The 27,860-nt window shown below is 41.2% G+C and overlaps 2 protein-coding genes and 1 long non-coding RNA gene across 6 annotated transcripts in view; 2 read left to right on the forward strand and 1 right to left on the reverse strand.

Moving 5' to 3' along the window:
• AIDA (axin interactor, dorsalization associated) overlaps window positions 1-21,930 on the forward strand; it is a 30,533-nt gene extending 8,603 nt beyond the window's left edge. Inside the window, exons 3-11 of one of the 2 annotated variants that reach the window (XM_052805956.1) lie at window positions 2,111-2,164; window positions 4,354-4,408; window positions 9,808-9,871; window positions 10,308-10,414; window positions 12,158-12,169; window positions 14,840-14,962; window positions 17,711-17,833; window positions 18,325-18,442; window positions 19,388-21,930. In XM_052805956.1, coding sequence (XP_052661916.1) covers window positions 2,111-2,164; window positions 4,354-4,408; window positions 9,808-9,871; window positions 10,308-10,414; window positions 12,158-12,169; window positions 14,840-14,962; window positions 17,711-17,833; window positions 18,325-18,442; window positions 19,388-19,484 — 753 coding nt within the window. In that variant the 3' untranslated portion in view covers window positions 19,485-21,930. The remainder of the gene's footprint in view (window positions 1-2,110; window positions 2,165-4,353; window positions 4,409-9,807; window positions 9,872-10,307; window positions 10,415-12,157; window positions 12,170-14,839; window positions 14,963-17,710; window positions 17,834-18,324; window positions 18,443-19,387) is intronic. The other variant, XM_052805957.1, reaches the window with a different exon arrangement.
• Window positions 21,931-22,899: 969 nt separating this feature from the next.
• Window positions 22,900-27,860, reverse strand: part of MIA3 (MIA SH3 domain ER export factor 3) — a 28,351-nt gene continuing 23,390 nt past the window's right edge. The window contains exons 19-29 of one of the 3 annotated variants that reach the window (XM_052805946.1): window positions 26,859-26,960; window positions 26,700-26,760; window positions 26,542-26,577; window positions 26,383-26,450; window positions 25,998-26,095; window positions 25,745-25,876; window positions 25,396-25,464; window positions 25,193-25,269; window positions 24,981-25,052; window positions 24,190-24,346; window positions 22,900-23,799 (exon numbers count right to left, since the gene is read on the reverse strand). In XM_052805946.1, coding sequence (XP_052661906.1) covers window positions 23,474-23,799; window positions 24,190-24,346; window positions 24,981-25,052; window positions 25,193-25,269; window positions 25,396-25,464; window positions 25,745-25,876; window positions 25,998-26,095; window positions 26,383-26,450; window positions 26,542-26,577; window positions 26,700-26,760; window positions 26,859-26,960 — 1,198 coding nt within the window. In that variant the 3' untranslated portion in view covers window positions 22,900-23,473. Of the gene's footprint in view, window positions 23,800-24,189; window positions 24,347-24,980; window positions 25,053-25,192; window positions 25,270-25,395; window positions 25,465-25,744; window positions 25,877-25,997; window positions 26,096-26,382; window positions 26,451-26,541; window positions 26,578-26,699; window positions 26,761-26,858; window positions 26,961-27,860 lie in introns of those variants that run through there. The other 2 variants (XM_052805947.1, XM_052805948.1) reach the window with 2 other exon arrangements.
• On the forward strand, window positions 24,342-26,131 carry LOC128150078 (uncharacterized). Its single transcript, XR_008237929.1, has 2 exons — window positions 24,342-25,310; window positions 25,949-26,131. It is a non-coding gene; the product is annotated as an uncharacterized LOC128150078 (long non-coding RNA).

Consider the following 27,860-nt stretch of genomic DNA (forward strand, 5'->3'; position numbering starts at 1 on the left):
TCCAGGACTGTACGTACTCCTTTCTTTTTAAAAAACCTGTGTTTTTCCAAGCTATGCTGGACATGGAGCTGTGGATCTCTGTTAACGTAGCAAAATTTATTTCAGGATCAAGTTTGTTGACTGAACCTAGACTACAAAACAAGCCTCCACAGAAATAGAGCTCTAATATTTTTACTCTGCCATGTTGCATGCAAGCATGCGGTGAGGTTGCTCTATATTAAAATTCCCAAACAGCACACCACTACATATGCTGCATCCTGGGCAGAGGAGAAAACAATGTGTGTCCTGTGCTAATATGCATCACTTGCTACTTTCCTGGAAGGTGCTGAAAAGAATTTTTCTAAGACTTCCATACAATGGACAGTAATATAAACTACAAGGATGTAAAGTCTGGGCTAATGCCATGTTGTAAAAGAGTGTTTAAGACAAGAGGAGACACCAGTTGGGGAGAAATGGCTTTGAAAGCTTTGATAAGCCCGTGGTAGCAGATGAAAATCAGGTATCTGAGGCTTTTACACACTCCAGCTGTTGGCTCTGCCCTTGAGGTATTAATGTCTGATCTGCTTATGATTCAGCTCCTGAACTCTTTCAACTTTCAGCCTGGCGTAAGGTGAACTGAAACTGAAGCCACTTAGCTTTTAGCCCAGCCTATTGAAACTAGACGTGGCCCAGGAACTGATTGAGAAGGAGTAGTAACATCCCTTAGCAGGAGAGTCAGGGCAGATGACTAGGGGGAGGTAGCTGTGAAAGCATGTCTAGTTTTTATCTGCTGCTACAAACCTCTTGGAGCCTAAAATGTAACCCTCCTTTAAAGGGTAGTTTTGGCTTTTGACTGATACTGTGTAACTTGCCAGATGCCCATACTCTTGAAGTTCTTTGATGCTGGAGTTGTGCTCTAGGAAATACTTTCCTCCCCTTGCATCCAGCTTGGGGGGGAGCTGGTTTTATGCTGCCTGATTTTAAAGGAGAGAATGGGTTACAGGTGCGTATTTCAACTTTTATATTCCTTCTGGGGGGAAAACTTACTTTGAAAGTAAACTGATTTTCTTTGTAGCTTCACTGTTGCTGTTTTTCTTGCCCTATAAATGTTCCACAGAGCATTTTGAATTCTATTTGGCGTTTATCTCTGCAGTAGTCTTAGTTTTTCTTCACTAAAACCTTTTAGTTAATGAACAAACTTGTGATGGTTAGGCAAGGTAAAATATACTGTGCAGTTGTGTCCACTTGACATCAGTTATGGAAGTCTTAACTCCTTTCAGCGGGTAGTAATAGAAACAAATGTGACTGTTGCTGGAGCTTCTTACTTTGTGAGACATAAAAGCTTAAGTAGCCCTATCTTCAAATTAAGACTGCTAGCAATGGGCTATTTTGAAGCCCTTCCCTCTTTTCTACATTTTTAAATGAAAATGAGAAATTACTTCACAGTTCTGCTCAGGGATATTTTAGATAGCTGACAAGTTTGAATCAAAGAATATATTTCATGCTTCACTCAGAGTTTAAATGTCTTAAAATTACAAAAATAGAAAGTTAGAAAAATAATCCGCCTTTATACTTCCTCTCCCACCAAAACCCACAAAAGCGGACTGTGTTTTTTCAGTGCTGAGATACTGGGCTTCTGTAACTTCTGAGAAAGGTTGACTTGGTCTGCTGAGATTGTAAACCCAACAGAGGAACTGTAGGCATGACTCCTAAAAGGGCAAATTAGAACAAACCACATAAGTTCTCAGAAGGCAATACACTGGTTGGTTTGGTGTTTGGTTTTTTTTTTTTTTTTTTCCTCTCCCCTATCACTTCAGAGCAGTTGAGTTTATAAACAATTTATGATGTGGCAGGCATTATTACACTTTCTGCTGAGTGAATGACCCCCATCTGTGTTGATGAGCTGTGGGAGGGGAGTTAAGTGGCAGATGTCTGTTTCATCTATTGTGCTTTCAGAAAATCTTGCTTGTGTATAAAAAAGCTTTTGATGCTGAATGATCTGGTACTGAATAATAGATCTGAAGTCTTTGCAAGAAAAAGCAATTGTTTGTGTTTATATTTTTAAAAAATGTGAATATGGAAGAATACAGTTTCAGTACTAAATTAAGTAAATTTTTTTTTTTCCTTTCAGAAAACCATAGCTAAAATAGCAACATGCTTGGAACTGAGAAGTGCAGCTTTACAGGTATAGCTCTTTTTCCCATGTGACTTCATACTTTAGTGACAGGTAACTGTAGAGCTTTTTAAAGCTAGTTTAGTGTCTTCAGCCATAGCCAAAATTTCTGAAAACAGGGTGAACAAACCTTGAACACTTGGACTTTCCAGGTTGTCAACATGATGCCCCAGGTGGCTGCCTTAAAAACCTTTAAGTGATTATATGAGCATGTATTAGGGTTTGTACAGGAATTCACTTGCACATTTTGTGTCTTTGGTTCTTTGCCTCATTTTCCTCCTTCAGAACTGATGAGTTTGTCTTCATAACCTGTGTGCAAGGGTAAAAAGATCCCCGGAGTGACCCTTGCACTAATTCAGCTGCTCCACAAATCATAATAGAGCACAAGGAAGAATGTGTGTGTAGAATAAAAATTATTTTGTAGCACTCATGAAAACTGGCAGTGCTGTAAGCAAATGTGTGAAGATAATGATTTAGAAGCTACTCTTTGGGCTTTTTTCTGGACTGGAAGTTGATGTCATAGATGTGAATTTCTTTTACTCTCAGCACAATCTTATCCCCAAAACAAAAGTGAAGTGAGAGAAATGTCCAAAAGAGTGTGGATGGGGGAGGGATGAATCAACTGAAGCAAAGTTTCAATTACTGGATTACCTGTTTACCAACAAAGAGTGGTGACAGCAAATTTTGCATCAAGTTACTTACAGCAGCACTCCTAAGTACTTCACGTTGCTGTACAAGGTGCAGCATCTCCATTGTGCTGCCTTCAATTGTCTGAGAGGCTGGGATACAGTGGCAATTTAGGCAGCATGCTGGAGCTGGACTAATGAGGTGGGGGCTGACCAGTCTTGAGTCTGTGCAGCGTTTGAAGAATTACTTGGCTAGCTCTACCTGTCTGTCTATTTTGATCTAACCTGGGCTGTTGGAACAGTGTTGCGCTTGTTCCGAGACACTGTGACATTATGACAAAGGCATGTGTGCTGCACTGTGGGACAGCTTCATGGGTCAGGTCATGTCTCAGAGCAATAGCAGAAGATGCAGCAATGTCATAACCTGCCAAACTGAAGAGATGATGTCTTGCAAGAACAGCCTTCCTTGCTGTTAGTTCCTCAGCAATAACTCAGGGATTTTATAATCTCATGTGAGGGTAGTAGAACTTCTCATCCACTTCACTTTGGGGAGCATTTTACTTGCTGCAGTTTTGTTATGGTTTCTTAGAAGACAGTAAAGCAGTTAGTAAGTGTGGTCATCTTTTCCCATTCTTCTAACAGTATGGGTATAGCTGCTTTACTGTCCTTCTGTAGTCTTGCAGGAGGTCCCTGTTGACACTTGGGCAAAATCAAGAAAAAAACCAAAACCCGCCAGGACTTAAAGAAATGTTGAATACAATGAGTAATCTTAAGAGATGCCAAGGGTGCAATGACACAATAGGCAAGACCTGATCCTCTGCCTAAAAAAGGATGTTCAGTGTTAGTCCTCTTATTTGCACTACTTCCCTTATGCCAGCTCTGCCACTTGTCGTCTTGGAATAGGCTAGTTCAGCTTACCAAACTGTTGGTGAACTACCCAGAATAAAAAATAAAAAACTTTACCGTTGAGTTAGTAAATCAAATAGGCTTACTGAGAAGCAGACGTGCTACAGACAGATGAGGCAACTGCATTGTCAGAGTTGGAGAAAGGAGAGGTGGGAATCCCTCTTCCATGTGCAGTGAGCTCTTAGCTGAGTGTTTTGTCAGACTCATCCTGTATACTGTAATTTCTGCCAGTGTTACAATGTTGGACGTGTGTCTTGAACTGTGAATGCTCCTGTTGGAGTATCACTTTGCAGTGCACTCTTACAGCTGATCTTGCTTCAGAACAACTTGATCGGGCAAGAATTAAAACAAGTCCCTCTGTCTTAATGTTCCTGTGTGTAGTAAGTATGAAAGAGCAACTAGTTGCTTTAAAAGTATTTATTTTGCATTAGAGCTTGGAACATGGGGTAAGTTTGTTCTCAATAAATGAGAAGTAATGTACTTTCTGCCTCACTTGTGAACCTAGCCTCTGTTGGAGAGATTTTGTTTGGGATGTTTAGGACTTAGCTTTGAAGTAACCTGGTATGCTTGAACAAAGGAAGCACCTTGCATGCTTATTCTAAGATACGGTAGCTCTGTCTGAGGGGAAGATGCATACTAAGATCTAACTCTTTCTTTGTAATGTCCTAGTCCACCCAATCACAGGATGAATTTAAGCTTGAGGATTTGAAGAAGTTGGAACCAAGTAAGTAGTATCTTTGTATTTTGAGTGACATTTATCATTACAGTGGAAAATAAGACAGTAGCATGAATACTGACTGACCACAATGTGGTTTGACAGTAAGTAATGCTGGTTTTAGGTGGTTCTTCCAAATATCTGTTACCACGTAGACAAAACCTGATGTGTATTAAGGAATGTAATATGGGTAATTTCAAAGTGTAGTAGTCCTAATGTTTCAGATAATGTATTCATCTTTATTCTCAAATAAGTAATTCTCTGGCTGCTGCTAATTTTTGCACAAAATAGTAATTTAAGCTATCAGTAGTACAGTATATAATCAGCTGGAAAATTTACCCGCACATTTCTTATTTGAACTGAATTTCAACACTTTGTGGTCTTCCTCCTTGCAGCAAGAAATTTATTTTTTCTTTTGAAAATATTTAACTTGTGCTCATCGTAGCCAATCACCTGTCACCTACCACTGTAATGCTACCAGACTAACAAAGTTAAGAGTCAAAGTGAGGATGTGAGTCAGTCTTTGAAGGGTTGTGTGTGATGTTGTTTTTTCCCAACTGCTCCTGGGTCAGTTCTTGGTATGTCAATCCAGAAATAACTTTTTCATGTAGGAAGTATCTATTTATCTGCTACATTTTCCTTCCCGTAACACTGGCTGCTTTGTTCTCAAAGCATCCTTGTAATCAGAGCTTCCACATCTAAGCAATATTATCCTGAATGCTAACGTTTCTACAATTCTTGGGGAACAGGAGATGTGGAATAGCTTCTTTCATGCTAGCAAAAGCTGGTTTTATTTTGTTCCTGTCACAGTTGTATCATTAATGGGGATGTTGGGATAAACATGATGGGCAGGCAAGTGTTTACACTTCATGAATAAGCTGAATTTCTCTGCACTCCCATTCTCTAAGTAACCGGCACAGGATGCTACAGGGAAACTTGTCAAGAAGCAGGGCATTGAACTGAGCTTCCTAATGTCTCTACCAAAACATAGAGTCCAAATGCTTTTTAAATGTTCCCTGAAAATGGAAAGTGAAGGTAGGTTGCAAGACTGCTAGGTCTGTGAAGACTCTAACTCAGGAAAGGGTTTAACTATATGTTGGAAGTATTAGGTCTTTCTCAGTCTACATATTACATGTCTGGCCTCTGCATCCTCTGATTTGGGATTATTTTGTATAGATACCTCTGCTCTACATTTACAAAGTATTTAAAATGTAATCATTTAATGACTGTGGATTTTAGACTTCGTTGTGCAAATGCCCTGTGAGTGACTGAGTGGTGGAAGAGGGAGAGGAATCAGGTTTTAATTGATCAAATTGTTCTACAAATCAAAAAAAGTGACTATTGAAGGGTTTAGTCAGAATTTACATTCTGCCAACAGACATAAAGCTTCCCTTGAAATGCTTCCTTTTCTTAAAAGCCAAAATTTCAATTACGGTGCAACAGTCCTGTTGCTTATCTTACCCTCCATCAGAGAATTGATTTTTAGCTGTCAAAAAACCTTTTTAACAGTGCAAAGTGCATTCAGCCCATGCCTCATACAACAAGCAACTATATTAAAACTGAGGAAGAGTGTGTGGCCATCAGTTTTCAAAGACACCGAGTTATTTTCCTTGGAGGAGAAGGAGTGCTTCTACAACAATTGAACATTGATGTTCTTAATGCTGCTGTCTGACTTGGATTGTTCTGGCCTCTTTCTGAATTGTGCCTTTGTTTTGTGGTTTTTAAGTATATCTTGAATAGAGTAAATCTTAATCAGGCCAACACGAGCCATTTCATAAAATGCACTGTGAAGTGTTTTAATTTGTGTGTTGTCAATTTTCTCTTGCGTTCCACCAGAAGAAGCTAAAAAAAAATCTGGGCTGGCAATGCAAATAAGCGATTCCTTTGTTAGGTCAAGCCATTCTGTTAGGGTGGAACGAAAACAGCTATTCACACAATTTGGCTTGTTTTAATTACTTTTATGCCTGAAGCTGTCAAAATGGCTGAGAAATTTGGTTTTGGTGTTGTTATAACAACCAGCCCCTGTGCCCCCACCCCCCACCCCCCCGCTTTTATTTTTAGTTTTGTGTTGTCAAGTTCTAACTTCCTACTTAAGTTTGCATTTCACGCTGCTTGGAAAGTGAAGCAGTTGGCTAGTTTTGTTTGTTTATAGGATTTGTCACTGAATCTTTTGTGCTAGAGTAATGCTACAGGAGGGTCCACACATACAAATAGTTCTTTTGAGACTACACTGTGTGAAATCATTGCTAACACACTGGGTCTCACAAATCCTTTTCTTGTGAAAGCTTATACCAGTGTTATAATACACATTACAAATGGATAGGCTGGGACATCGCGTGTGCCTGTGTTCGTGTGTGATAGATAATTCTAGCTGCTAAGTGACTAGTTTCAAACTTAGTGTATATGTATCATAAGAGAAGTAGATACTGGGTTGTACTGGGGAGCCTGGTATCTGAATTATTTTGTCTTGTCTATTTAAAAAAAGTAAATCAGTACAGGTATCATAGGCTATCACTAAAACTCTAAATGGGCAGTGGTCTTTACCAAGTTAGTGTGTACCGGTCTTATGGCTCATGTTGATAATTTCTTTTGAAATCTTTCAAGAGAGAGCCAACTGCTGATAAAATCAATGTGATATTGTCTAACGTCACAAAAGAAAAGACAGCTTCTGCACGAGAGCCTGCAGAACAGTATTTTTAAGATTTCTGTTGGAAAAGTAACATAAATGGAGACCATGATGCTGGGATCTGCCCATTAGTTACACACGTGGAGAACTTTCTGTGAATCATGCTTTATGATTTACAGCATTACAGAGTGGAAGTGCTCTTTCTCCCAGAGGTGATGTGTGTTTTTAAAAACAAAACAAAAACCAAAAAAGCCCAAACCAGCCTTTTAAAGCTTGGGTGTGTTACGCAGTATTGCAATGGAGATTTCTGTTTCTTGTAACCTAATGTTTGGGGGGTTTTTTTGTTTTGTTTTTTTTTTTTTCCTGTGATCTGGTTGTTTTTATTTAAATCATCTGAAGCTCACACTTGTGATAGATGTAAAGAGGATCTTCCTTCTCCTCAAAGGATGATTGTTGCATTGCTGTTTTATTGCTTTGCTTTTTCGTAGTGGCTTTGAATAAGTATTTCACCAGGCTGAGTGCTGTAGATCCACTTCTTATCCTGATGATGTTTAAAGGAGCGGTTTAGTAGATTGCCATATTACAACTTTGCAAAACTTTTTGCTATTGATGATGAGACAGACTTGAAGGCCTTTTAAAAACTTGATCCACAGCTTTCTGTGGCAAAAGGCAGGAGATTCTGGATGGTGTTTCCAGAAGTGTTTCTGAGCTAAACGCTCAGCATCACTGCCAGGATGTCCGAAAGCCGCGTACTCCCGTGGGCAGGTCTGGTACCAAGGCCCGTGTGCGTGGCCGCGGCTCTGTGGCAGGGGGGTGTATGCTCGGCTCTGCCTCCGGGCAGCATCAAGACTTTAGGCGCTGTAAAACTGTTTGCCTTTTTCCTGTACCCGTATCAGTGGAGTATTTTGTGCCCTCTAGTGATGACGGAAATGTATTACTAGAAGGTTTTTTCAGGGGACGTTCATTCACGTAGTGAGAGAAACTGGTTGCTGGGAAGAGAGAGGAATCTAGTGCTTACCAACCTTTGGAAGATGGGAGGAGAACTACTGTCGTTTCTGTTGCATCTGTACAACGTGCCTATGATCTGTAAGAGATTTCGCTTTACCGAGATTTTTCTGCCTGAGGCAGTTTCACTTTCTGTCTCCAGTACGATGTAGCTCTCCAAGAGCTGGGGAATTCTGAGTGTGATAAAAATCCCCTTCATTTCCTGAACCTCAGCTGCGCTGGAAGGTGACTGTCTGCTATTAATCAGCTGCTTTTCTGTTGGGAAGTGGCTGTGATTCTTCACCACTGTGTTGAGATCTGCATTACTGATCCCTCAGAGCATAATTCTTTGGAGAGAGAGAGAGAGACTTGGCATCAGTTTTGTCTGTCATCTCTGACTGAAGGCAGCTTAGAGCTTTCTATGTATTTATGTATTGTGTCCGGCTGGAATCAGGTAGTACCTAACCTCTCAGGTGGTAGTACAGAAATCAGAAAAAAAATCAGACTGAGCAAAGACTGCGAAGACCTTTTGCGTTCTTTATAGTTTCTCTGAGGGATTCTTTATTCATTGTACCATTCAGATTGTGTCTGGTAAGTTAATGATGGAGCCCATGCTGAGTGATGTGAATGTGAAGACAGACAGGGAAGCTCTCCTACACTGGCTGAATTGTAGTGTGCAGAGGCAGAGGGGCCTGGCAGTGGTTACTTAAACATAACTAGTATTTAAGTACCTCTGGGTATTTGTGTAATCTTAGCATTGTTTTAGAATGGTTTTGTTCTCATTCAGTAGTCCTAAGGGGATATCTCCTGTGCTCTGAGAGGGCTTATTGCAAAGTGAGGCTCAGTGAGAGGACTCAGTTTTAATACCTCCTCTTCCCCTGCCCAGTCTGAGATACTCATTGTCTGGTAGGAGAGTGACTCTCCCTGCAGGCGTTCTCTTGTAAATATTTAGGCCCTTTAGCCATCATGAAATGCTTATTTCTTTCACATGCTTTTGGAAGTTTTGCTTTTACTCGTAAATGCTTTTGGAAATAACAGTTAAAGTTGTGATTACTAAAACTTGAATAAATTTCCAACACAAATGACAAAGCCATTCTCCACCAAATGCTGGAGAGTATAGTCAGTGTCTCTGGGGCCTGATGCTCAGATGTTGCACTGTATCTCTTCTGAATTTTGTCAATCTGCCCAGACATCTGAGGGCAGAAAAAAAGAAAAAACAAACGAACAAACCCAACAACAACAACAAAAAAACCCAAAACGCATGCACGAAGAAATAGGAAACCTCAACTAAGCTGATAAACATGTAACACATGTTACCAGCATGCTTGGACTCCTACGGTGGCTCTCTGAATGTGCAGCCTACATGTGTGCTGAATTGTGTCAGTTCTGGAGAATTCAATCTGTTTGGAGCTGATGCCAGTAACAGCATAACCCTCCTTTCAATAGCCACCAAAGATTGCTACCATTATCCTGGGGCCTGTAGCTTTTTCTCACGATGCTTTTGGTTATTGCCATGTTAATCTTCCCTGTCTGTGTAAGTGTGGTGGTGATTATGTACTGGAGTTGCAGTTAGCCTATCTGAATGTTACAGTGATACAGCTCTGATCAGGACTGTACTGGTGTTTAAAATCTGAGAGAGGGGTTGTTGGGTGGTTTTTTTGTATGATCTGATTGTTTTTTAAATATTATTATTATTTGTGTGTGTGAAGATGCTGTGAGAATGGACATAGCTGTGCAAAGTAGTAGAATTAATGCTTGTTTATGGATATGGATTCTTATTTTTTTCCCGTCTCTGCAGTCTTAAAGAATATCCTCACTTATAATAAGGAGTTCCCCTTTGATGTTCAGCCTGTCCCACTCAGGTAAGAGAGAACTGGGTCACTTCAGGTACAGATACTTATCTGAAAGGGAGCATAGCCTGGACCTGGTGTATGTCTGAAATACTAGAATTTCAAGAGCCACCTACTTGTTATACTGCTTTGGGTAAACTGGTTAATAAAAGAACTTACAAACTCTGTTTGTCTAGGTACCACTAAAAATCAAGCCCATGCTTTTGGTAAAATCAGGACTTGGTACATCCCTACATGCCTCAGTATTGTCTCTTGTTTTTAGACTCTGTGTTTTCTATTGGGCTGAGCTCCTGCAATCTCTGTCAGAGTCTACAGGTACAGGTAGTAGTTAAGCAGTATGAAAAGACATTAAAGCATGTTGCTCCTGCTCTATATTCAGATGCTGACTTGTGAGTTGAAAGCCGGATGATGGATCTTTGGTCTCATTCTTCTTTCTCACATTTTACAGGAAGATCTTAGCACCTGGAGAAGAGGAACACTTGGAGTTTGAGGAGGATGATGAGGAAGGAGGAGCTGGAGCAGGGTCTCCAGACTCTTTTCCTGCTAGAGTTCCAGGTAGGGGCACTAGCCTTGCCATGCCAGTCTATGTAACATGTGTAAGTTCTGTCTCTGAGAAGCCCCTTTTTCCACCTGTGATTTGAAAAGTTCGGGTGAGAAGCAACAGGCTCATGTAAACTCTAATGCTGTATTGGAGAACCACAAAGGTGGCCAGTGGATTTTTTTTTTTCTCAGCAAACAAGATCTTATTGCAAAACAGTTGTGTGGATAACCTGTGAGGGTGGTACCATCTACTTCAAATAATTAGCCTTTATTCCTTGTTCAAACTCAGTATTCTCATTCCATGCACTTTCTTAACTGTAGTATGTGAAGTTTCAAACGCATTCAAATGTAAATTGTGGCAATGTTTCTCCTGCAAGGAGCATCACATCCTGCTAGAGATGTGATAAGTTGTTGCTGGTTATTTTTGTGTTGCATAGTGTGGTGATCAATGGCTTAGACTAAAGCCAAGCTCTGAGAGGATAAAGAAGGGGCTAGCTTTGGTTTTGACAGCTGAAGTCCTTGTCCATGTGAAAGCACTTGTAGAACTGGATATACCTACAGATTCTAGAGAAGGTCTTCCTGTAACTTCAGCTTCTGACAATTTACCAGGTAAAGGAGTAAGATGTTCCAACAGAGATTCTTTTGGTTCCTTGTGTGGTTTCTTTGCAGAAGAAACAAGTTTCTAGTTCCAGTGCAGGTTGGCAAACTTTGTATTTCAGGAAGGAGATAACAAGTAGGGAAACTAGTACTGGAATTATGGTTGAAAGAGCTGGGATATTGCATTACTTATGCCTGGAGAAAACACATCTCTGTCCTTAGATCTGAGCCAATGCATGCTACTGAACATGATCCCTGCAGGCTATACTGATGTAGATATGCACAGTCTACAGTTGTTTATGCTAAGCTCACAAATAGGCTGTAATATATTGTGATATTTTATTACTGACATTTACTATCTTGATCCTTTTCATTCATGATAAATCCATTTATGAAGATGCATTCTGTCTGTCCAAAGTACAGCAGAGAGACCTTGAGTAGCTCTTGGTATGGTGGTGAATCAATAAGGCCGTGACCATTATCATAGTCCCAACGGTTACCTCTGTGCAACGCATTAGAGCTGTATGCATATAGTGGACATAGAAGCTGTGTATATGCTTAAGAAAGAATTTAAGTTGATGATAGACAGATTGAATGGACAGTTAAATCATTTTCAAAGAAATAGGGTAGCCAAACTGGAAAGAGGAGAGGTTTGGGCCATATACCTTCTTACAGAATTATTCCTCAGTAAGACCATGCTTTTAAGAGGAGGTGAAAGCAACTCCTGAACTTACTGATATTTTCCATTGTCATCTAAGTAATAAACTGCATATCTCACTTTTCTGAATTTTTTTTGCATTAAGGTAAACTTCCCCATAGCTACAACAATCTAAACCCCTAAGGTGGTTTTGTACTACTTGAACACAGATCTTGTTTCCCCATTGAATGTAAATCAGTGTGGTGTTTCTTGCCTGATTGGAGGTTGGTCTGTTGATCTTTCTCTGGTTGATGAGGCTTAAACAAAAGCAGTTCGCAGCCTTCTGGGGTGAGCCTTGTAAGTAAAGTGGACTTTCCATATTGAATTGATAGAACTGTGTTGCGCTCCTTCCTTCTATATGCCTTTAATCCATAGTGCATAACTGTATTGTCTAACTGATCATGGTCTTGTCTTCTACATGCATGGCTTCATCGTTATCACATTGCACCATTCATCTAACCCAGGAGCCAATGAAGGTATGATAACCTTTTAGTATATACAGTTATTTCTTTGATTGTATTCATGTAGCTGTGATGTTCTTCATTCAGCTCTTAGTTTCAAGCCTCGAAATACAATCCTTGGTAACATAGTACTAAGCATCTATGTGTTGATCTTAATTTCCCTTCAGTACCAGAAAAAGGGAAAGTTGTATTTGGTGACGCACCTTACATAGCTCTCTAGAAGTCCTACTGTGCTAATAAAGACATTTTGACTTGCAGTGTAGCCAAAGGTAGGTGTAGCTAGACTTTTCTTTAGTGGAATACACATTTTATGGGAAATCTTACACAAAGAGTACTTATGTAGTTAGACTTCTGTGCTGTGTGGAGCTGAACTGACCAATGGCTTGCTGCCTCTAACAGCAAAGGTTTCCTGTCTTTCTCCTGGTTATATACTTCTTTATTCCAGTGCTGTGCTGGCAATGGATTCTTCTGTGAACCATTTCCATTTGTGAACTCAGCAGGAGACTTGTCACTTTTTCACTTTTCTCTGAATCGGGGTTTGGGAACAGAGAGACTGAATGCCTGTGTCTTGGTGGGAGTGAGCTGTTGGGTTGGCTCACCTTTGTGTATCTGAAATGCACTTGTAGGAGGACGGTTATTTCATCTGTAGATGCTCCCTTCCCTCTCTGGCAATGATGCCCTGTGGTTGTGTCCGAAATGGCTGGCAGTTTTCTCATGAAAAGCCTCAGTGTGAGCCTGCTGAAGGCTAACGGGCCCAAGCCATGGTGGCAGACTGGCAGTGCAGTGCCCAGCCCTAGTGAAGTTATACCATAGAGAGGTTACTGTCAGCTAATGGCTCCTATATGAAATGACTACAGAGGCTTCAGTGAAAGACCTGCTTGGGTGGCTGTGGCTTGCATGAGACAGGTTACAGTCAGCTGCTTTAGTCTATTGCTGGCTTGGCTGTGCACCCTGCTGAGGCAGAAAGGAAACTGTGTTTCTTGGAGACCATCTGTCATACTGTTCTCTTACCTGCTGGAAGTGAGCTTGACTTTTCTGTTCATTGCACCTCTGCAATTTCACACATTCTGGAAAGCATTTTTCAAGAACAGAATAATTTTTGTTAAGCCACTGTTTTCATAATAAGTGCCAGTCTGATGCATCTTTGAGGTGATTTTTCTGTCAAGTATCCCATTGGTTAGTCCCTTTGAGTGATGGATAGGAAAACTGAAGGTTACAGTTTTTCTTGGCTCTTGGGGGGCATGCTGCTTTTAGGAGACAACTGAAAGATGGCAGAGCAAAGTTTTGTGCCAAAGAGAAGACGGGCTTGCTTCTACCTTCATTTAGATTGAAATAAGAACGCTGCCTTTGAACTTCTGTTCAAAAGAGACAGCAAGATTAACTAGAGCATGTATGCTGCTTTGCAGAAATGGGTGTTCTCTCATAATTTGCTTTTTAATGTTTCTGATACTATAGTCAGAAGTCGGTCCCATTACTTCAGAATGGTGGGTAGAATTCTGCTGTGATGCATTGTGAAGTGTCCGCAGATGCAGTACCTTGGAGGTCACGAGTCTGCTAGCAGCCAAGACAGAAAATACAGAAACGTACTGCATCATGGATGTGAATTCAAGTCTTACTGATGATTCTGAAAGAGGGACTGAGTGTGGGAATGCTCATGAAATCTTGCTGAAGCTGTGGCTCTAGTTCTAAGAGCAGAATACATGGTCCCCTGCTGCAAAGCCAGTCTCTCTAATAGGACAAAAACTCCTTGGTTCTCCAGCTCCTCAAGCAGATCAAAAGGAAAAAAAGTATCAAGGAAAACCCATGTTGGACTTGCCAAAGGAAACTATTACTTTGTTAGATCTCAAGACTTGGGATAACTTTTTTTTTTTTTAATTAGGAAACCAAAACTTTAAATCAAGCTTGCTCATGAGTCTAAGGATTTTCTGTCTTGGTGCTTATTCATCTAATACCGGAGAGAGGCTTGAAGCCTGCTAGTTTTTGCTAAAATCAGCATGGAGAAACCTATTCCATTGTTGATGACAGAATCTCATGGCTTTTAGTGAGTTTGAACAGTTTAGATTTCTTGCCAGCTGCATTGTCTTCCTCAGCACTGTGAGGATTCATTTACGCTGACCATGAAGTTTTGATGCTAAATGTTCTTGATGCAGAGCTGGGAACTGCTTCCTTAAGACAGAAGGGAATGGGGGGGGGTGGTGTGTGGAAACACCTTTCCCCCCCCCCCCCCCCCCCCCCTTTAAGTAGAGGCCAGTAGAACTTAGATAAGGAAGAATCTCTCTTCTGGTTCCCTTATGTCCAGTGGGATTTGCAACAATGCCATTTTCCTCCTTATTCTCCCAGTCTAAATCTTCAACATGAAGCCAAGCCATGTTCAATGGGGTGGGACTCCTGATTAAGTGTCTGAACTTCCTGTAACTGCAGATTGAATCCAGCTTCCCAAATTTAATCCTTAAAAATTATATAAAGTGAGTTCCACCAATGAGTTATTCTGCATGAGAGCAAGAAGGAACACTTTAAACAAAATTCCTCTCTGTTCTTATAAAAAACTAATGCCATGAATTCATTTGCCTTGAGGCAGTTCTAGGTTGGGGTTTTTTTTGTGTGGGCTTTGAAATCCGTCAAATGATGTTGTGTGTTTGCTGTAAGGTGACACAAAAAGTTAATAATATGCTTTATTCTTTCCAGGTACTTTATTACCCAGATTGCCATCTGAACCCGGGATGACATTACTCACAATCAACATAGAGAAAATTGGTCTGAAAGATGCTGGGCAGTGCATTGATCCTTACATCACAGTCAGTGTAAAGGGTAATGATTTCTCTTCCTGGCTCCTCATTTCTAGTTTCGAGAGAGTGCGTTTTCTGAAAGCTGTATTGATTTTTCAACCTGCTGGGAAAAATACTTGTTGGTACTTGCATTTTCTATTGTGGACTTAAGGCTTGTGCTTTAATCAAGGGTGAAAAATTCTCTATTTGAGAATACTGGGAGGTGAATCGCTGCAGGAGACGTGCTTATCTGTGTGCTCCCAGGGTGCCTTCTGCATGCTGGGAGCTGAGTATCAGTGACTTGGCAGACTGTACTTCTCTACTCCATCTTCTTCAGCTGACTTAAGTACAGATCTGTCTGGACTGCTTGTACTCCCCAACACATATTGGTCTCTGGGCTTTCTGGAGATGGTGAACCACAGCCCGCTGACTCTATTCTTGCCCTATCATTAACCTAATTTTTTAGTAAAACAAAGATCATCTTACCAAGGCTTAAGGTTTAGAGGAATGGCTATGAAGCTGGGAAGAAAAGCTTGCAAGTGGAATAAAATATGTTTTAGCCTTGGCAGTGAAATATTTTGGCCAAAGCCTGGTGGACCAACAGCCTCCCCTCAGAGAGCCTCCATGAACCTGGAAGAACCTCTGTCTCTGTTAGTCCAGGACAGGCAACATTAGGATTTCTCACTGTTTCAGATGATAACATGGTTGATGTCTTTTGCTTGAGCCTGAGATTTTTGGCATTCAGACTCTTTCTAGTGGGAGCATCTGCCTCTTCCCCATTTCTTAGCAGGAAGCCCCTGTAGTCAGAATTGGTTACCCCTTAACCTGCCCTGCTTGACTTCTTATCTTTACAGTCTTTTGAGGTATATGATTTTTTTGTTTATCATATAAAAATGTGTAGCTGAGCCAACAGCCTCTAGTTATTTTCAGTTGTGATAGTGACCTTGTAAGTGTCCTCTTTAGATGTGCTATTGAATACCAAACGTAGGGACAAAATACTTGTTAGATATGTGATCAGGTGCTTCCTCCACCAGACAAGTTCTTTGGCAGAAGTAAGGGTCACAGTATTGAATGTCACTTGAATCCCAGTGATGTTCTGAAGTGTTACCTGCCAAAATATATAGCTAGAAAGCTTTATCTAATCCTGCTTCCTGTGATGATTTTTTCAACGGTGAAACCTTCCACTTCTCTCTAGACCTTTGAGGAGTTCACTTGGTTTGGGTGGAAGCTAAAGCATGACTCTTGCCTTCCCCAGCTGATACAACTGCCTTTTTGTGGTTTCAGCCTTGGAAACATGCAGTACTTCTTTGTTTATGCTGTTGCCTTAGGTTTGCAGCATTATTTTTAGATTGTGTAACTATTCTTTGGGCTCTATTTCTTTTAGTCACTTGTGGATCTTTTTGTCTCTAGTGTGGCAGAAAGCTGAGGGATGGGTGACCTCAGTGGTGGGGCTAGCTGGATGGATGTGGGTTTAATCAAATTTAATTCTTTAATGCTGAGTTTCTCTTGGCCAACAGGAAAATACCAGCCCTGACAGGATCCTGGAACTTATCAGAACTTGTAAAGCAAACATTCGTTGTTCCTTGCCACTGAAGTGTTTGTCTTTCTTAACTTATTACGTATTGTTAAAACGGTTGCTTGCCTTCAGAGCTAGCTCTCATTTCCTTTCTGGAGCTAAGGGATACTCTATATCGCTAGGCTTACCTTCCCAACAAGTCTTTCTGTTAACATGTGGCTCTCTATTTGCAAGCTCCTATAAATGGTGGCTGCCAAGTAACGATGTAGAAAATAGGATCAAAAAGTGTGTGTGTGTGGGCAGGCTATCGCCTTGTCTACTAATGGTGACTTTTTATACTTTATTTCTCAAGATTTTTGGTGAGGAAAAGTAACTCTGAGAAGTCATTTTGCCCCTATTACGAGTCTGAAGATGCTTAGTAGCTGTTTTCCTTGGTTCTATACCAGGCTGCTCTTCTGCAGGTTTGGAGAGAGGTTTGTTCCTGATGTAACATTGGTGGTCCCAGCCCGCTCCCTGGATGAAGTGCATCAGTGGTGCTCCAGGGCCCCAGCCTTGTGCCTGTACCCCAGGCACAGTGCACGTGCTCTGTACTTGTAATCTTGGCCACGTCATTGGCAACTTTGCTCCACTTGAGGGAAAGGGATCACTAATGAGAGGAGAAGGAGTAAGAGGACAAATGTACTCGTGTAAACAGTGGAGGCTTAGTGAGAAACAATATTGTCTGTGGTGGCTGTGCCTGAGCAGCACAACTGGTGGCTGGTGCTGAGAGCTGGAGTCCAACCCGTGGCCCCACCATGCCTCTGCCTGTGGAAAACCCAAGGGGAATAACGCACGTTGAGTCTAGGCAGCAAAGCAGGGCATATACCGCTTGTATAAGCCGTGCCCTGCAGACCCTGTGTGGAGGGCAGCCTTTGGTGCATATCCCGTTCTGCCGGTTCAGCTGAAGGGTTGAAGCCCTGCTGGAGTCCTGCTTGCAGAGGGAATGGAATCCTTCGCTGGCAGCAGAAAGAAATGTGCTCTTAAAAATAGAGAGGGATAATTCAAAATTTTCATCTTAAGAATTGTCAGAACTTCACCTGCTTTCGTGTTGCAATCAACAAGAAAATTCACTGACTGTCAAGGGGCATGATTGCCCCTTTTTTTTAAGTTTAGGGGGAAAATCCGGGTGTGCATTAACTTCTTGTGGCAGTATTAGGAGTGATTCGTAAACGTCTTAAAGCAGGACCTTAAAGTCTGAGAAGCTTCTGCCATTCTCATGCTGTTTCTTTCCTGCAGATTTGAATGGGATAGATCTGACTCCTGTGCAAGATACTCCTGTGGCTTTGAGGAAGGAGGACACGTATGTCCATTTTAATGTGGACATCGAGATTCAGAAACACATTGAAAAACTAACAAAAGGTAGGTAGTATCAAAGACCTGAAACAGGGCCCAGGAGCTTTGAAAGTGTAGACACTAGGCTGCTCCTGATCTAATAAACAGGCTGTGCCTGAGCTGCTGCTGCTGCAGGGCTCAAGATCCAGACGAGGATAAAAATAGACCTTTGCATCCTGTCTCTTTCAAATCGGTCATTGTGATGACTTGCAGACAAGGGAGGAATGAAAAGAGATAAAAATGCAGCAGTCTGCTCTACTACACAGGTATTGAGCTGCCTTATCACCTTCTTAGTCACTGGACAAACTGTTACCTGGATATGAGTAATTGAGTGGAGAGTACAAACTCTTGTGAGTGTGATGAGCATTGTAAGAACATGGTGTAGCTTTTGAGTAAATAACAGAAGTGTTGGAGATAATTCCCTCCAATGTATGTAGAGCAGCTTAACGGTAGATAAGTTTTCAGATAACTATTGGCCATAATTGCTAACTTTTCTATTAAATCCTTTTCTACCCTAGGTGCAGCTATTTTCTTTGAATTCAAACACTACAAGCCTAAGAAAAGGTTTACTAGCACCAAGTGCTTTGCTTTCATGGAGATGGATGAAATTAAACCTGGGGCAATTGTTATAGAACTGTAAGTGATTTGCAATTATAGATGCCAATGACAGAGGAAATTAACTAGGCTTCAGTTACAATGTGTGGCTTGTTGCATCAAGGAAGGTTTCTTGGACTCATTAGATGGACTTTGATAAGGAATATCCTATTTTTAATAAAGAAGGGAAGATAAAATGCTTGTAGGCAAATAAAATGGCTAGAGACCCTTCTCAAAAACTAGACTATTTCCAAATAGAATGCTGATGCTTGTAACTAAATTTTGCATGAAGTTAACAAATTCTGTATGGGAGATTTTAATTTTGACCTTAGCTTGAGTGTCAGAACAGCTGTATTTAAAAAAAAAAAAAAATCAACTCACAATCTTTTGGTATGGAACTTCTGTAAAGGAAATCTGGTCTGAGACATGGGATACTGATTTGCAATTGAATTTTGTGAACATTTCAAAGCATTGTTGGGTGGTTGTGGTTTTTTTCCTGCCCTAAGTATACAAAGAAATAGATTAGCCAGTTATGCTGCTGTGGTTATGATGTGCATCTTACCCTTACTGTGTGGCTGAAGGTCTGAGTGAGGTTTTTTGAGGGCTTTTTTCAGGAAGAGGGTGAACCTTGCAATTCTGGGCATCTCTAGGAAGAGTGCTTAGTCAGTGCTAGCTGGAGTACTTCTGAAGTACTGAGTAACTGATACTGCATCTCCTACAATCCAGAGTATTATATTGGGAATTCTCCCTACAAAAACCTTGCATTCATTTAAAAATTGAAATCTTTGTTTTGTTAAAATAATAATCCAGAGAAAATCCCGGTTTGAGTTTCTTCCTGTAAATCTACTTGTTGCTTCCAGGAAGTCTTGTCAGATGTATTTAGAAGATTATGGTAATAAGATCTGTACAGGACAAGCTTTCTAGTATGCTTTCATCTCCCCACGCAGCCATTAGCACTTGGATTAACTTACTTTCTTGTGGTTACAGGTACAAAAAACCCACTGACTTTAAAAGGAAGAAATTGCAACTGTTGACCAAGAAACCACTTTACCTTCACCTCCATCAAACATTGCACAAGGAATGACCCCAGTTGTGAGACTTCTGTGAACTGAACCGCAAGTCATGGTAGCTCTGTGTAGTAGCCTTCGAGGGGCAGGAAAACGACTGTATTCATGCCAGTAGGTCAGACGGGACCATCACACACTGCACAGCACTACTTCAGGGTCAGAGGCAAGCCTACCATTCAAGTGCAAGATTTTTTCAGTAACTTCCAGATACAGGTTTTTCTGAGAGCCCTGAAATACGTTGACTGCTTTTCCTAATTTTGCTGTTCATCACTTTTTATCTTAACTGTCATTATCCTTTTGCCTCAAACTCCACCCAAGGATGGAGACTGCCCCTTTGCCAAACCTGTAGCAATAAAGACGTGGCAGGCCTACTAACTGTTTACACTTGCTGTGCTATTGTAGTTCCTCTCATCTGCATTTTGGAGTCCTCTGTAGTGGGCTGGGTGGCAGAAGACCGGGAGAAAGACAAGGTGGGGCGGGAAGGAGCTTGAGGTACTGCAAGTGACTTAAAGTGAGGGAGAGGAGGATGCTGGGTCAAGTGGGGTGGCCACAGAAGAGCTCCTCAGTCAGCTGTTCTGCTTTGGTCAGGCCAGGAGGAGGACAACTGCAGATGAGAACACTGAACTATGATTTTAAAACAGCCTTGCCTGATCCACTCCTACTGAGTTCTGGATACATGCTACAATCCTTTAAATCACCATTACTCCCTAATAGATCTAATTTTTCTGAATCTTGCCACAGAGTGATTTGCAAAGGTGGGTGGGGGTTGGAGAGAGGCTTTCTCCAGGGATTCATCCACGTGGTGGTGGGTGTTTTGCCATGTCAGTGACAGCAGGACAGGCCCCTCAGTGTTCAAGCGTCAATTTTCCAGAGCTTTTGGTAAAGTAGATCTGTCTGCAGGTTGACCCACCTTTTACATGAAACTGCTGTTCTTATGGAAACTGATTGTATGCGGTTTTCTGCATATTTTGTGCAAGTCTGGAAACTTCCTCTAAAAATTACCTTTTTATGTAAGTAGATAGGATTATCATTTATTTTCTATATTTTTGATTTGGTGTGTAATAAGCTGCAGGACATTGGCTTATTATGACACACTTACATTCACCTTTTGACCTAATAAAGGGACAGAAGTAGAACCCAGTCAAATCTTTCATATATTTGCGTGGATATTTAATACAATACTTTAAGGTTTGATATACTTCTTGCATATCTAACTAGTGCCTAAATACTCTGCTATGCTAACGAAAGACCCAGCTCCCCAAATAATGTTAAATACTAGGTTTATTTTAAACAGTCTGGATGCAGATGTATTGCCAGTTCCTCTTTTCTGTCATGTAACCCCAAGATGTTACGTTATGCTTTAATGGAAGGGATGTTACTTTTCCTCATGATATTTGTCTATCTACAGGCCCGTGTTCAGCATTTTTGGCTTTACCATATTGATTAGGATAAAAAGCTATTTTTGAATGTCCTAATCTTCTTGCCTTCCCTCTGTTCTGGTATAACTAGGGATGATGTTATTTAGGTATTACGAAAAAAGTCAGCAACACTTCCTCAAATTCCACTACTGAGGGGTAGGGGGGAGGGAAGTGCAATTGAATTTTCCTGTTTATGGGTCTTTACAATGCCCCAATGGTATTACATCTGATACATTGAATATCAAGCGCTGAAGAGATACCCTACGAGTTACAGAAATATCTCTGAATGCAGCATTCTGGATACCAGACAAAAGGAGGATGCGTACATTCTTAAATAAAAATCATCCTTTGAACGCTGCAAACGGATGGAGCAACCATTAGTCTATGGCTGCAGGTAAATCCCAGCTTGGTCGATAGCTGCGTTACCTACCCCTGGTCCCCGGCTGGCTCAGGTCTCTTTCTGACCTTCTTAAGAATCTGTAGCACTGAGCGTCCCTGCAACATGTACAGCCCCTCTCGCTCAGCAAGGGACGATGCTGGGGCTCTGCCATCCCCCTGTGTCTGCTGGTGTCGCTCATGGCCTGGTGAAAGTACTGCGGTCAGTTGTGTGTGTGTGTGTCCCTCGTCCCATGACTGACAGCACCCACCCCTTCCTCCTGCTGCTGCTCCCAGAGGGTGATTCCGTCCTGCTTTAAGTTGTTAACAGTAGCTGGGGTGGGCAAGGGAGGAGACACTGAACATCGCAGAGCTTGGTGTTGGGGAAGGAAAGATCCTGAATGTGGAGAACCCAACTTTCAAACACAAATGTTCAATGTGCGCATCATTAGCCACTACGCAATTTGAACACTTTCACTTGAATTACAAACCCATTGTTTCAGCTGCTTACCTTGACTCTTCTCCAGCTTGTAGATGTCTGTATTAACTCCAGTTATATGAAATGTCAACTTTGAAGTATTTTTGTTAAATACACAGTAGAGCTTTGTATTTAACTAATTGTGAATTAATGTCTGTAGAGTGTGAAATACCATTTTTAAAGTTGCTTCTAGCCTTTGCGTTTTTTCTGTGAGCTGTCTTTCACTGAAAGGACTACTTGTCCCCACAACACAAGCTCTTGTATTGTTTTATGCTCTAGTGATGTTCTATCTTGTCTTTCATTTTAAATCTAAAGCTTAATACTTGTACTGTAAGAATGTAACACCTAGATGGCAAGTTTAATGGCTGCTTGTACTCTGGCAGTAAAGCTGTAATGGCCTTTCAGTAGGGTTTTTTATTATTCCTAGTTGTTTTCCCTTTTTTTTCTTCCGCAAGGCTTACTTTTGTACAGAGCGCTTCTGAAAAATGTTAGTGTCTAGATAAGCAAGTTGGCCTGCTATGCCAAATACTACATACTTGCCCTTGTAGGAACACATTCAGGGACTTCCTTGAACATCTACAAGTGTAGGGTGTGTTTTTAAAACTATCCCATGTTCTGCATATGCAAACTGATTTAAAGCAGTACTTGTTAATGAGGTTGTTTATGTATACCCACTCTGCTTTAAAAAAAAAAAAAGTTTTCCATAATGTGAGTGAGTGAAAAAGGCTATAAAAATACAGCCTTACTACTCTAGAAGCCAAGTCAGTCTTAAATACCAAGTAAGATGAAAACAGCTCTCAAACCTTGCTTAATGGTGCAAGCCAGTCTTGAAATCAGAAAGCAATTATGAAATTTCTTAGTTTCTAGACTCCTGGAGTGATCACCTGTATTTCCAAACTAACTGCACAACTTCATAAAGGTTTCCATCTCTGTACTGCCCTTCAGCCAAGGAGGGCTGTATCCCCCATTGTCCTCAGCACATGAAGCAAGTCCATAACATGCCAGACTAGTTCAGCATAAGGGTAACAGAGTCTTTAATCTTGCAGCAGCAGTTATTCAGCCTTGATTCAGTTCTTCAACTTGGTCACAGCTCTAACAGTCTCTGGTTCAGTAATTTAACCAATGTCCTTGCCGAACAAAAAAATGGCACCGATACAAAGCTTTCAGGGTTTAGCAAAAGAAATTTTGCTTTTTATTATAACTTTCCTTTGAATACAGTGTCATTTGTGTCTGATCTCTGACCAGACAGCTTTTTTAAAAAAAAACAAAACAAAACAAACACACCTTACAGTCCTCATGTAAACCCCTGGCCTACAATAACTGCAGCTTAATGATGTGATGGAGAAGGCAGGTAGGATAGCATTTTACTTAAAAATTATTTCCACAGGAAATGATTTGATTTACATTTTTCACGAAATTAGTTCATTCACCAACTGGTTACAGAGGCTACATTGAATTAAAACTAGCCACACAGGTACTTCCTTTCTATTGCACGTTTAGAGTAGGTTCAAGTCCATCACAAAAAGGTTCTTGCCGCCCAAGAGGATGGATGAGTTTAAGGTGATCATAAATGCACATAAGATGTCTGTAGCAATTGGATAAAAATTAATCCCGCAAAAGCTGAAATATACTGAAATGAGACAACTGGCTTCAAAGAGAGAGCCATTTCCTAAAATCCTGACCACAGGAAGTGCGCTAGAGTCCATTCCGCTGAGCTGCTGACCAGACCCTGCAGTTAGGGTTTCTGCGCAGGGGGCTGTGTGTAGTCCTTTGAGCCTGCCGGTGGTGGCGGGCCGGCAGGGTAGTCTCTAGGTCCCGATGGAGGCAAGTCTCTGTTAGGAGAAGGCGTATAGTCTCTTGAACCAGGCGGGGGTAGCCGTGGGCCTGGAGGATAATCTCGTGGCCCAGGAGGACCTAGGGGTCGAAAAGGAGGGTGCCCACGTCCATAGCTTCTTGGATCTGGAGGAGGCGGTAGTGGGCCAGGAGGCAGATCTCTCATTCCTAAGGGTGGGCCAGGTAAGAAATCTCTTGCAGCAGGAGGTGGCAAGGGAGCACCACGAACTAGAAGGAAAGGAAAACATGGAGTTAAATGAAATCTTGCTTTAACCTAAATGGTGAAGCTCCTGACTCATTCTTCATTTCTTCACTGTTTGGAGCAGATCTAGGGTGGATTCACTGTCACATGCAGACTTCCCAGGCCATGAATTATATTCTAGTGACTTCTGGCTGCTGGTTTCCATTTTAGACTAAACAAGGAAAAACACCTTAATACCTTGACATTAAGGAGGCTTGAAAAAACCCACCTGTCCAAGCTTACTGAGCAAGACAGCTAGACCCCATGAAGCACGGGGAAGCTGTGCGCTAATGGATGGCAGATGGCAGTTCTGCAGTAGGCTTCCGAAAAGCACGGTAGGAAAAGTTAGGTTTCAGCACACAGCAATGCAACTGTACCTAGGGGCACAGGAAGAGGTCGAGGCCCAAAGTGCCCACGGAGAGGAGCTGGCGGCGGTCCGTAGCGAACAGGTGGTGGAGGCGGAGGTCCCATCACTGGGGAGGTCATGATGGGTGTCCCAGGGAAAGAAGGTGGGCCTTTGGGACTAGCATTAGCCTGTGCAAGATTAGGTTACACTTCAGTGTGTTATGCACTGCATCAGAGAAGTATTGACACTGCTGAACACCACAACCACTCACCAAGAGGTGGAAGGGGGGTGGGAAAGAAGAAAACAAAAGAAACCACACCCCAAAACACATTAACCAAGTAGAAAATAGGGAGAGTTACTGCACCATCATTGTCCCTTCACCCAGAACACTGCTTGCACTACCTAGGAGTGAGTGCTTCGTGTACCTTCTGAGATAAGTTTTCTTTAGCTAAAGCTGTACTAAAGAAAAGTTCAATCCCTTCTGAAGTGTCCTCAGTGGACATCCCTTTGGTAAAGGGCCTGGCACCCTGAATTATACACGGAATTGTGCTTAAATACCACAGGTAAGTCAGCTTGTTAGGATTATTGTTGTAGTCACTCCAAAGTGTTTGCCTGCAGTCCTTAACAAGAAAGATTTCATTTTCTCAATTCTGTAAGAACCAGACAGCAACTGTTCATCGTTAGAGAAACCTTTTGAGACAGAGGTATAAGATCTCGGTTAGTTTTGCAGAGCATTTTGTTATTTCGCAGTTCAGAATGCCAAGCCTGTTATTCCTCTCCATCAAAGCAGAGTAACACCATGTTCAGCTTCTGAATACTCACTGTAGCTGGTTCAATAGATGAAGGTGAATCAGTAGTTACACAGGGGGCTTCAGACTCTTTGGGAGAGGGTTGCTTTTTTTTTTTGGACAGCAAATAAGGATAGTGACAGGATATAGACAAGACAGAACACGATACAGTTAAAGCAGCTGCAGGAAGTACAGTGAATCATGTATTAGAAACGCTGCTTGAAGGTTTGGGTTTTTTCAGCTTACCACTCCATCCATTGCTGTGGAAGGGGAGGAGGTTCTCGGCCCACTACTGATCAGGGACGCTACAGCAGGCCCGAGATCTGTAAAGAGAGCCACAAATGCATGTCTTACCGTGCTTGGGGTAAGGAACATGGTTTTTAAATTACATTTCTGAAGTGAAAGAATAAGTGAATAAGTTGCAGTTGGTTGCAGGCCACACAACTTACCAGGAACAGATATCCTTCCAGGTAACTCTGGTGGCCTTCGTGGAACAGGGGGACCATCTACCACTGTACCTTAAGGGAAACAAGAACCCCAGAGATCCTAATCAACAAATGACTGAGCTATTTCTACTAAAAAAAAAAAAAACAAAACACCAAAAAACCCAAAAAAACAAAAAACAACCCCAAAAACCAAAAAAACCCAACCCAGAAACACACACCAACCACTCATCTGCGTATTAATAAAGCAGATATCAATACTTAACACTATCCCTAGAACCAAGATCAGACCTTAGCGCTCTTGGTTTTGTAGTGTAAGAGGTAGTTACTACAGAAGGAAAGCTTCACTGCTTACCAAATTCACCTCTGGAGCCTTCCCTTCGAGGAGCAGAAAGGGGCCGAGCAGGAACTTCTATCATCTGTGTGGGTGATGGATTTCCTCCACTCACAGGTGATGGGCCAAAAGAGCCATCTCTGCTTAAGGGCCCTATGCCAAAGAAGAAAAAAACCCACTCAATTTACTTTTCTACAATTTATCATAGCTGCTTTTTTTTTTTAGGATATACTGACTCAAAGACCAAAGTTTTGGGAGAAACAGCAGCTTTTACCTCGTCGCGGTGGGACTTGGCGATCAGGTCTGCCTGGAGTTGGCTTTACAATTAACGGTCTTTGAAGCATGACGATTTTTTGGTTTACTTCTATTAATCTAATTTTAAAAAATAAAGTTTTTTTTATTATTCAATTAATACATGTGAGTTATATTTGTTATAATGTAACAAGGCAAACTGCATTGTAAAATGTTACAGCTTTCACCGAGAAATCTTATTTTAACCATCAAAACGGTTTAGTAGTTTAAAATTAGTAACTCAAATGCACGCTGCACGTTCTGAGCAAGCAGGCTAACTAAGCACCTTGCACTGTTTAAGCACCTTCTCTCCCAAGCAACACACAGCATGTTCAAAGAGCAATAAAAATGGTCTGTACTGTACTTACTTCTGTCTCAGGTTGGCTGCTTCTCTTTTTTCTTCAGCCAGAGCTCTCTCAGCAGAGCGGGCAATAAGCTATTAGGAAAAATTTTGCCAACTGCATTAACTGCACCAACCTGAAGTCAAATACAAACTGTTTGCATCAAAAAAGGAAGAACATTCTTACCCAATTGTCATGTGCCTTTTTCTCATGAGCAGCAATCTGAGAAGAACAGAAACATCTTGTTTATTTTGTCCAACTACTAGTATTTCCAATAACTCTCTACAGAGCATTGGAATGATGCAGTAAAAGGTGACACAATAACCAGCAAGCAAGAAGTTTACCTGGTTTTTGTAAGATCTCTCTGTTTTTTGCAATTCTTCCTCCATATCTTGGATCCTTTGCCTGTACAAAAGGAAAAGAGGGGAAGGAGAGAGGTTTAAATGAATTTTCTTGAATAGCTGAAATAAAGGAAAACAACAGCCTTCAGAAACTGAAGTTACTTGTAAACTTTCACTTCCTCAATGGCCAGCACAGCTTTTTCATCTGCAGCAGACAATTTCTGCTCCTTCTCCTGACGCTCATACTCTTCCTGGGTTAGTTTCCTGTATAGGAGAAGAAAAAACAACAAACAAACAAAACTACCATATATTCCACCATCCTATATCTACTACAACTCAAAATCAGGGTATTCCCCTGCTAACAACAGTGATAACAGAATCTATAATAATGCATGAGAATACAGAGAGAGAATAAAGAGAGATTATAGTTAAAAAAGACACAGAAATACTGTCTTTAGAAACCAACAGACAAGCCCTTTGAGTGTAAAACCTGAAAATTAAGGACGCAGAGTTGACTTGAAAGTTCTGTCAGCATCTAAAGATTTGTCAGAATGTAACAGTTGCAGACAGTTCATCTCTTCAGATCCTGTAGTCTACTTACTAATTCTACAGATGGCAATCCAGATTTACAAAGGTACAAACAAGGAAATATGCAGAACTGACATCTAACCAAGGGAAATGAAGAAATGAATATGTAGTGAAGAAGGGGGGAACTTATTCAATAGTCATCAACCATGTGGAAAGAAGCTTTTTTTTTTTAAGTATTCTCCATACCAATTTCTTACATAATCGATTTCCCCAGTCCCTTTATAACCTCATGGTTCACTAATTTTTTCATTTTTGACATTTTTCTGGAAGTATTTAAAAGGTCCATAATGTGTTCCTAACTTACAAGAGCTATCCCACAAAACTGGAACCATTGAACTGGTAGTAAGTTAACTGCTAATAGCCAGTTCAACACAATCCACTTCCATGACTACATGTGGAAACAGTTTTCCAGAAAAAAAAAAATGCAGGAAGTCCTTCACTCTAATCAAGAAGTACTAACAGGCAGTGTAAGTTCGTAAAAGTTTTAGAAGGAATAGAAATCCTTCAGAGAGGTCAAGAGGGAGTTTTCCTTGAAAGGTGGGCTATCCTTCACCTCTCCATTATGTGTTTACTACA

The sequence above is a fragment of the Harpia harpyja genome, chromosome 13 (genome assembly GCF_026419915.1).
Source record: "Harpia harpyja isolate bHarHar1 chromosome 13, bHarHar1 primary haplotype, whole genome shotgun sequence".
Taxonomy (NCBI): domain Eukaryota; kingdom Metazoa; phylum Chordata; class Aves; order Accipitriformes; family Accipitridae; genus Harpia; species Harpia harpyja.